At 45.7% G+C, this 10,931-nt stretch overlaps 1 protein-coding gene across 1 annotated transcript; it reads left to right on the forward strand.

Moving 5' to 3' along the window:
* Positions 1–2,813: 2,813 nt before the first annotated feature.
* LOC138355266 (uncharacterized) lies at positions 2,814–3,923 on the forward strand. The gene has a single exon (XM_069310130.1). The coding sequence runs from the start codon at positions 2,814–2,816 to the stop codon at positions 3,921–3,923; it is 1,110 nt and encodes a 369-aa protein (XP_069166231.1).
* Positions 3,924–10,931: the final 7,008 nt, after the last annotated feature.

Consider the following 10,931-nt stretch of genomic DNA (forward strand, 5'->3'; position numbering starts at 1 on the left):
CACACACACACACACACACACACACACACACACACACACACACACACACACACACACACACACACACACACACACACACACACAGCCTACCGTGTGTGTGTGTGTGTGTGTAGGCTAAGATGATTAGAAGTGTGCTCACACATTGGAGCACACTTCTAATCAAGCTGAGCTTTCAGACTCGTCTAATCAAGCTGAGCTTTCAGACTCGTCTAATCAAGCTGAATTTGATTGGATGTGTCAGGTTCAGGAAATTTATCGGTAGTAAATTCTCCCAGTCCAAAACTATACAAAAATAAACTATACTGAATGGGATCTAATTAGGAATTACACAAGAAACTAAAACAAAATTCAAAGAGTTGCTGAAATAGTAATCTCCAAAAATTGAGGAACTAGCCAATTAGATGGTTACCTAGTCACGCAAGAATATCAGAGTGTTCAGTGAGGATCCACAAGGTCTTCTCTGAGTACTCTTTATTTTCTTCTCCGAGGCTATGGGTCCCTACACTTGCACCAGAGGTGGTACCCCTTCTAGGTTATATATATATATATATATATATATATATATATATATATATATATATATATATATATATATATATATATATATATATATATATCCTCTTCTTTCATATAATAATATATATAAGATGATATACATATGTTGGGCATTTTAGGAGGACTTTGCTTCTCATACAGAGAAGATAAATAAATGAGGCGGGGGGGGGGGGTCCTGTTGCAAAGTAACGGTTTCCGTTGTCAGGTGCGTTAATAGTATAGAAGTCAAAGGGGGGGGGGGAATTAGCATTCTTTGGTTGGATTCATCCGGGCGAAGCTCATCTAATTTGTTGATTTGTTCCCCCCAGTGCCAATCGATGAGCTTGCAGGAGAGGTTGCAGCAGGGGCGACGACCCCTCTCTCATGTTGCAAGGTCGGGGGGGGGGGGTGTTCGATCCTCGATGGTGCAAGGGGGTTTGGCATTGTGTCTTCATTCTGAATTCATATTCCAATGTATAGTCCGCCCTTGTGTCTCAGCTCGTTGTCCTCATATCTCAGCTCCTTGTCCTCATATCTCAGCATCTTGTCCTCGTATCTCAGCATCTTGTCCTCATATCTCAGCTCCTTGTCCTCATATTCCAGCTCCTTGTCCTCATATACCAGCTCCTTGTCCTCATATCCCAGCTCCATGTCCTCATATGCTAGCTTCTTGTCCTCATATACCTGCTTCTTGTCCTCATATCCCAGCTCCTTGTCCTTATATTCCAACTCCTTGTCCTCATATCTCAGTTCCTTGTCCTCATATCCCAACACCTTGTCCTCATATCTCAGCTCCTTGTCCTCATATTCCAGCTCCTTGTCCTCATATACCAGCTCCTTGTCCTCATATCCCAGCTCCATGTCCTCATATGCTAGCTTCTTGTCCTCATATACCTGCTCCTTGTCCTCATATCCCAGCTCCTTGTCCTTATATTCCAACTCCTTGTCCTCATATCTCAGTTCCTTGTCCTCATATCCCAACACCTTATCCTCATATCTCAGCTCCTTGTCCTCATATCTCAGCTCCTTGTCCTCATATCTCAGCTCCTTGTCTTCATATATCAGCTCCTTGTCCTCATATCCCTCATAAGTTCCATTCAGTCGTAAAATCTCAACATTTCCCCTTAATAATAACCTTACATGTCCCTATACAAACCTGATTCATAGACTGACAGGGATTGACTCATGGACTGATTCAGTGACTGATTCAGTGACTGATTCAGTGACTGATTCAGTGACTGATTCAGTGACTGACTCATGAACTGACTCGTGGATTGACTCGTTGACAGATTCAGGGATTGATTTGAGGACTCACTTAGAGTCGTCAGTGAGAGAGAGAGGGGACTCACGGTGAGTAATGCCTGAGTCTTCACAACAGTGCCGTAGATCTTGCCATTATTTAACCATTAAGGAGTCCACTGTACCGGCGTCGACCCCTTCATTATGAGGGGCTTTACCCCCTTTTAATGGGGAGGATGGAGAAGGTGAAGGAGGTAAAGGGGTGGGACAGAGAGCTAAACCTCACTTCCCCATAGACACTAATAGGCAAGTACTACCTGCACCACCACCACCTCCACTACGACGACGACGACCACCACCACCACCACCACGACCACCACCACCTGCACTACCACCACCTCCACGACCACCACGACCACCACCACCACGACCACCACCACGACCACCACCTGCACCACCACCACCACCACCACCACCACCACCTGCACCACCACCACCACCACCACCACCACCACCACCGCCACCACCTCCACGACCACCACCACCTGCACTACCACCACCTCCACTACCACCACCACCACGACCACCACCACGACCACCACCACCACCACCACCACCTGCACTACCACCACCACGACCACCACCACCTGCACTACCACCACCTCCACGACCACCACCACCACGACCACCACCACCTGCACCTGGCATCAAGCCCTAGTGAGCAGGGAACCATATACTCCCTTCCAAAGAGTCACACTTCTCCCAGATAACCCTTGAGACGGCCAAACAATCTGAAGATCACGTGTCCGATTCCGTGGCCGCGTCGTTACAAGTCATTACGGTTGATGAATGGACGGCAAGCATCTTCACCCACGCATTTCTGGCCATGAAAAGGTGTCTGGCAGAGTTTAGTTTCTCGTTACGGAGGTTCTGCCGGAGGGCAAGGGCCCTGCAAGAAGGACCGTGAGGTCGTGCCAGAGGGCCATAGACCCTGCCAGAGGGCCTGAGGCGCTACTCTGTCTCTCGATCTCGGTATCTCTATGTCCTTGAGAGGACGAGAGCTTCCCGCCAGAATTGTCAACGGGTCCAGAAGAGCTTCCCGCCAGAATTGTCAACGGGTCCAGAAGAGCTTCCCGCCAGAATTATCAACAGGACCAGAAGAGCTTCCCGCCAGAATTATCAACAGGACCAGAAGAGCTTCCCGCCAGAATTATCAACAGGACCAGAAGAGCTTCCCGCCAGAATTATCAACAGGACCAGAAGAGCTTCCCGCCAGAATTATCAACAGGACCAGAAGAGCTTCCCGCCAGAATTATCAACAGGACCAGAAGAGCTTCCCGCCAGAATCGTCAACAGGACCAGAAGAGCTTCCCGCCAGAATTATCAACAGGACCAGAAGAGCTTCCCGCCAGAATCGTCAACAGGACCAGAAGAGCTTCCCGCCAGAATCGTCAACAGGACCAGAAGAGCTTCCCGCCAGAATCGTCAACAGGACCAGAAGAGCTTCCCGCCAGAATTATCAACAGGACCAGAAGAGCTTCCCGCCAGAATTATCAACAGGACCAGAAGAGCTTCCCGCCAGAATTATCAACAGGACCAGAAGAGCTTCCCGCCAGAATCGTCAACAAGACCAGAAGAGCTTCCCGCCAGAATCGTCAACAGGACCAGAAGAGCTTCCCGCCAGAATCGTCAACAGGACCAGAAGAGCTTCCCGCCAGAATCGTCAACAGGACCAGAAGAGCTTCCCGCCAGAATCGTCAACAGGACCAGAAGAGCTTCCCGCCAGAATTATCAACAGGACCAGAAGAGCTTCCCGCCAGAATTATCAACAGGACCAGAAGAGCTTCCCGCCAGAATTATCAACAGGACCAGAAGAGCTTCCCGCCAGAATCGTCAACAGGACCAGAAGAGCTTCCCGCCAGAATCGTCAACAGGACCAGAAGAGCTTCCCGCCAGAATCGTCAACAGGACCAGAAGAGCTTCCCGCCAGAATCGTCAACAGGACCAGAAGAGCTTCCCGCCAGAATCGTCAACAGGACCAGAAGAGCTTCCCGCGAGAATCGTCAACAGGACCAGAAGAGCTTCCCGCCAGAATTTTAGAAGAATCCCAAAGTTTTTCCGTCATGTTAATATTTAACAAGCGACTTTAGCAGGACATGTCACCCCTATGAGAGAGAGAGAGAGAGATGTACACAGACACATATCCCCCCTTTGACAAAAACCCCTTCTCAGTACACTCCCCATCCTCCCCCCTCACATTCACCCCCATTCCTACACTCTCCGTCAGCATGAGGGAGAGGATCATGAGGGAGAGGACCTCCTCATAATGCATGAGGGAGCAGCTGGCCAGCAGTAAACACCAAGGTGCCGCGGCCACCACGATAAAAGAAACTTTACCTTCACTGTATTCACCTAGTTGTGCTTGCGGGGGGGTGAGCTCCGGCTCTTTGGGCCCGCCTCTCAACTGTCAGTCAATCAACTGATTCCTCCCCCCCCCTCCCCACAGACACACACATAGGGAGCAGCTCGTTGTAGGATACTATCTCCCATTTGATGCCTTGTGTCTCGCCTTCTGTTCCCTACTTGTAGTTCATCACTTTACACTTACGTCAGTTAAACTCTAGTAGCCATTTGATCATTAGTTTGTCCAGGTCATCTTGCAGTTTCTCGGTGTCATCATGGAGGTCTCGCTCTGGTCTTCAGCTATGACCAACCTATTAGTGAATGATAAGAAATATTAAAATTAATATAATAGCTTATCTGGCTGTTTGGTCAGGTCTCGAGCAGTCCGGCCAGCCCATCCGGCCAGCGTGGCATTAGTCCGGCCAATCTGTAAATAATTGCTCGTCACTCGTCGTCCGAATAAATTACTATCGTTCGAAGGGCCCTGTACGACAATTAATTTTTTTTTTCGTTGTCATAGTAATTCAAATTATTCTGGTCTTTTTGTGTCATTAATCTTATATTTTAATATTATTTTTATATTGATTAAAACATATTAATACCAGACTACTTTATTAAATTGTAGGAAATAATCGGTAATATATGAGAGCTTTGTGTCTGGGCCGATGACAACCGTACGATAATTACCAACGTCATGGAAGTGAAGTGACAGATGTACAATAATAACTGGTGTGAAGACGGCCTGATTTCCGGTTTTTACTATACTTATATACAATTTATTTTCTATATTTTATATATGTACATTATGTGAATATCTTTGTACTGTATATTATTCCAATTTTCACGTAGAAAAGACTGTCTCCAAACAGCTTGCAATACACTAAAAAAAATACAAATAGTTAAATCATCCTATATCCGCCAGCACTTACTTTAAATTTTGAATTATTAACGATCAAATATAGGCTAAAATATAACGGTTCTTCCGGAAAATATTGACTATCACTTCCGATTAAAATTGAAACCGCCATAGTAACGCATTTATGTCTAAACACACGCTATTGAACCACTCAAAATCAATATGAAAAAATTAAGTATTGGAAACGGTGTGTCATTTTCGAATTGCTAAAATGACCTACCTAATAAGCTTCATTAATATAATTGGCTGTCACTACTTATCATCAGCCCAGTTAGTGCAGAATACGAAATGAAATTGATACAATTAGACTCCATTAGTGAAATGTCGTCGTTTTAGGACAAATTATCGTTTATTGGTATTGCATATTTTTTAGCGGGAATTAGAGATTATAAAATACTTTTGAGGCATTAAAATTAGTAAACTTTAACACGAGCAGTCTCTCTCTCTCTCTCTCTCTCTCTCTCTCTCTCTCTCTCTCTCTCTCTCTCTCTCTCTCTCTCTCTCTCTCTCTCTCTCTCTCTCTCTCTCTCTCTCTCTCTCTCTCTCTCTCTCTCTCCCATAGTTCATGGTAAGCCTACTCAACTAGTTTTACCCCTGAACACAACCCGCCAACGGTTAACAACCAATCCCCTCCCAATTACCGCTGGGGGGAACATGACCGGACAGTTAAGGATTTCTGTGCTGATTCAATCCTCCCAGCTGCCTACAGGGCTCGAACTTAGACCACATCGCCAGCTGTAGGTTGCGAAGCGCGTATCTTGCCACCAATCGCCACAACATGCCATACACAACAGGTTGCTAATACAAAAGATAATTCAAAAACTGAGTTTGAATTTGATGTAACGTCAAAAAAGCCAGCTGTTTTGCCTAACTTAGAAACGTACTAACCCACACAACCCGATTATAACCTATGGAAACTGACGCTTTAAAATACGTCAATAATACGGTGGTGTAATTTTGAGTAATACCCTTTAAACTGCGACGTATTAAGGAGTGGGGTCAAGGCTCTTTAATACTTGAATAATAAAGGACAATTATTAAGGGCAAATGTGGTTGCCATAGCAACCCCAATAGCAGATTGGGGTTGCCAAGACCCCAGATAGCATATATATATATATATATATATATATATATATATATATATATATATATATATATATATATATATATATATATATATATACTGTATATATATATATAGGAAGGGAGTACCACCTCTGGCTGGAAGAAGGAAGAATATATATATATATATATATATATATATATATATATATATATATATATATATATATATATATATATATATATATATATTCACATATGGCAGTAGGGGGGTATATATATCTCTGAGTGTTAAGCCCCTGGAGGCTGTCTGTGTTAATGGATAGCTTCTCTCTGCTCACTAACTACCTCTAAATAAAATTTCAGATTTTTCATCGTGCATTCCTGATTGGCAACACCACAACGCTGCCTGTCCCCGCGGGACGCTGAAATTATTCAACACTACACACAAAATTACACACCCACAGATATAATACAGTGCGATACAGCAACCAAAAAAGCGAACAGAAAATATTATGCCTTGCTTTAACAAGCAGTTCTCAAATGGAGGAATTATGCTGTTTATAACTCAAGAGGATTTCTGTAAACAAATAGCATAGTTTGGGTTTAACGATCTGTTCGTGTTTGTAATAATCCTTTGTGAACCTTTGGAGTTATGCAGTATATCTTGGGGTTATCTTGAGATGATTTCGGGGCTATAGTGTCCCCGCGGCCCGGTCCTCGACCAGGCCTCCACCCCCAGGAAGCAGCCTGTGACGGCTGACTAACTCCCAGGTACCTATTTTACTGCTAGGTAACAGGGGCATCAGGGTGAAACAAACGCTGCCCATTGTTTCTCATCGGCGCCCGGGATCGAACCCGGGACCACAGGATCACGTGTACAGTGTTATGTCCGCTCAGCCGCCGGCTCCCTATACCCATCGAATATACCTGTTGATTCGTGTTCTGTCTTTAGTCACCTCACCCAAAAACGAATATAAGCATGAAATGATGTGTGTAAAAATCTGTCTTTGAAAATGTAAAAAGTCCTTGCGAAACGCTTTTAGGCGTCAGACCATAAATAAAAATGCGAAAATTAACTGCGGAGAGTTAATTTTTCAATTACACCCGACAGTGAAGAAAAACGTAAGAAAATATGAGAAGATTCGTGTTAGACTCATCAATCTTACCCTTTCGGTCATATCATATTCAACAACATATGTTTACAAGAAAGACTGCTACCAATATATATATATATATATATATATATATATATATATATATATATATATATATATATATAATCAATAGTCCGGGTTGATATAAATAGGGAGCTGCCTCGTTTAGGCCCAAAGGACCTTCTGCTGCTTCATTAGGTCTTGTGTTGTTGCGTTTGAAGGTTAGTAATGATCACCTGAGAACCAAGACGTGACAACATGCAGTAGTTTACCTAAGGAAATGGTGAAGAAGAAGAAGAAGAATCACCTGTGACTGACAGACTCTTGGGGCTGGTCAATAGCTATCATACAACTGCCTATACGATGTTTGGTCTTCAACGTGGAGACAAAATTGTCTGAGAGAACACGAGGGGATGAGTCCATGACGTGTGCAGACTTGAGTGGAGCTTCCAAGACACCTTCAGGCCATTTAAGACACTTCGCGGCCATTTAAGACACTTCGAGGGGGTCATTTAAGACACTTCGCGGCCATTTAAAACATCTCGAGGTCATTTAAGACACTTCGAGGGTCATTTAAGACACTTCCAGGGTCATTTAAGACACTTCCAGGGTCATTTAAGACACTTCGAGGCCAGTCAAGACACTTCAAGGCCAGTCAAGACACTTCAAGGCCAGTCAAGACACTTCAAGGCCAGTCAAGACACTTCAAGGCCAGTCAAGACACTTCAAGGCCAGTCAAGACACTTCAAGGCCAGTCAAGACACTTCGAGCTCATTTAAGACACTTCGAGCTCATTTAAGACACCTCGAGCTCATTTAAGACACCTCGAGCTCATTTAAGACACCTCGAGCTCATTTAAGACACCTCGAGCTCATTTAAGACACCTCGAGCTCATTTAAAACACCTCGAGCTCATTTAAGACACCTCGAGCTCATTTAAGACACCTCGAGCTCATTTAAGACACCTCGAGCTCATTTAAGACACCTCGAGCTCATTTAAGACACTTCGAGCTCATTTAAGACACCTCGAGGCCATTTAAGACACTTCGAGCTCATTTAAGACACTTCGAGCTCATTTAAGACACCTCGAGGCCATTTAAGACACCTCGAGCTCATTTAAGACACTCAGAGACCATTTAAAACACTTCGAAGCCATTTGTGCCTGGCCGTGTACAGGTGCTCCGGGGGGAACACGACAACAGATTACATGTTTAGAAATTACGTCAAGGCTTGTCTTCAGGAATTCCTCCGACAATTAGGTCTCAACATAAGCAGCCATCCTGGATGTTACTAAGATCACCTCCACACACCTGCCCATTCCAGGGACTTCTCCCTCAGGGAGACCACCACACAAGTACCCCCTTCCAGGGACTTCTCCCCCCAGGGAGACCACCACACAAGTAACCCCCTTCCAGGGACTACTCCCACAGGGAGACCACCACACAAGTACCCCCTTCCAGGGACTACTCCCACAGGGAGACCACCACACAAGTACCCCCCTTCCAGGGACTACTCCCACAGGGAGACCACCACACAAGTACCCCCTTCCAGGGACCACTCCCACAGGGAGACCACCACACAAGTAACCCCCTTCCAGGGACTACTCCCACAGGGAGACCACCACACAAGTACCCCCCTTCCAGGGACTACTCCCACAGGGAGACCACCACACAAGTACCCCCTTCCAGGGACCACTCCCACAGGGAGACCACCACACAAGTAACCCCCTTCCAGGGACTACTCCCACAGGGAGACCACCACACAAGTACCCCCTTCCAGGGACTACTTCCACAGGGAGACCACCACACAAGTAACCCCTTCCAGGGACTCCTCCCACAGGGAGACGTCCCCCAGTGGTAACCTTCCAGGTTAACTCAGCCTTGCGAGACCATACAGGTATTCCCCCACCGTTCCCGCGTCCAAATGTTCATTAACAACTCACAAACAATCTGCTTGAACGAAATTCGGCTTGACTCTCGCTCTTGAAATTCGGATAACTGGAAGAGGGTTGGGGAGGGGGGCCCCTTTCGTACCACCGAGACTGTACAAACGCTCCGGATTATCCGAATTTGTCATAATTTCCGGGATAACGGAGTGTATAATTCCTTAATAATTATGTAATATACCCGTTGTGCCCTTAATAATTGTTCCTTCGCTTCTCTCGACGAGTTCTGGCCCCTTGTCATCGTTCGTGGAAGGCCGTTCGGACGACTACGTTGCATCCGTTCGTGAATCCGAGCCGTATACCTGGTATGTTTACGTTTGTGAAGAGTTGTGGGTCGGCGGAGGCTTATGTGAGGCAGTTCTTGTAAGGGTTGCTTGTGGGTGCTGTGCGTATACAAGGAACTTCATGGAGGGAGGGAGGTTACGGGCTCACCATAGACCGTGCTACATGGACATGTCGTTCTGAATAGCTAAATCTAAAACAACAAACAAGGGAGAGAAGGAGGGAGAAGGGAAGGAGGGAGGAGACGAGGAACTCAACACACACACACACACACACACACACACACACACACACACACACACACACACACACACACACACACACACACACACACACACCCGTGGGGATGGCCAGCGACACCACCCGACAATTTGCTAATGATGATTATTACTTTTCCACTGTGTCGTCCCTCCCGGCCCCGGCTGTGTGTGTGTGTGTGTGTGTGTGTGTGTGTGTGTGTGTGTGTGTGTGTGTGTGTGTGTGTGTGCGTGTGTGTGTGTGCGTGTACTCACCTAGTTGTGTCTGCAGGATCGAGCATTGACTCTTGGATCCCACCTTTCGAGCATCGGTTGTTTACAGCAATGACTCCTGTCCTATTTCCCTATCATACCTGGTTTTAAAATTATGAATAGTATTTGCTTCCACAACCTGTTCCTGAAGTGCATTCCATTTCCCCACTACTCTCACGCTAAAAGAAAACTTCCTAACATCTCTGTGACTCATCTGAGTTTCAAGCTTCCATCCATGTCCTCTCGTTCTGTTACTATTCCGTGTGAACATTTCGTCTATGTCCACTCTGTCAATTCCTCTGAGTATCTTATACGTTCCTATCATGTCCCCCCTCTCCCTTCTTCTTTCTAGTGTCGTAAGGCACAATTCCCTCAGGCGCTCTTCATACCCCATCCCTCGTAGCTCTGGGACGAGTCTCGTTGCAAACCTCTGAACCTTTTCCAGTTTCATTATATGTTTCTTCAGATGGGGACTCCATGATGAGGCGGCATACTCTAAGACTGGCCTTACGTAGGCAGTGTAAAGCGCCCTAAATGCCTCCTTACTTAGGTTTCTGAATGATGTTCTAACTTTTGCCAGTGTAGAGTACGCTGCTGTCGTTATCCTATTAATATGTGCCTCAGGAGATAGATTAGGTGTTACGTCCACCCCCAGGTCTCTTTCACGCGTCGTTACAGGTAGGCTGTTCCCCTTCATTGTGTACTGTCCCTTTGGTCTCCTATCTCCTAGTCCCATTTCCATAACTTTACATTTGCTCGTGTTGAATTCTAGTAGCCATTTCTCTGACCATCTCTGCAATCTGTTCAGGTCCTCTTGGAGGATCCTGCAATCCTCATCTGTCACAACTCTTCTCATCAACTTTGCATCATCCGCAAACATCGACA

The sequence above is a fragment of the Procambarus clarkii genome, chromosome 66, assembly GCF_040958095.1.
Source record: "Procambarus clarkii isolate CNS0578487 chromosome 66, FALCON_Pclarkii_2.0, whole genome shotgun sequence".
Lineage (NCBI taxonomy): Eukaryota > Metazoa > Arthropoda > Malacostraca > Decapoda > Cambaridae > Procambarus > Procambarus clarkii.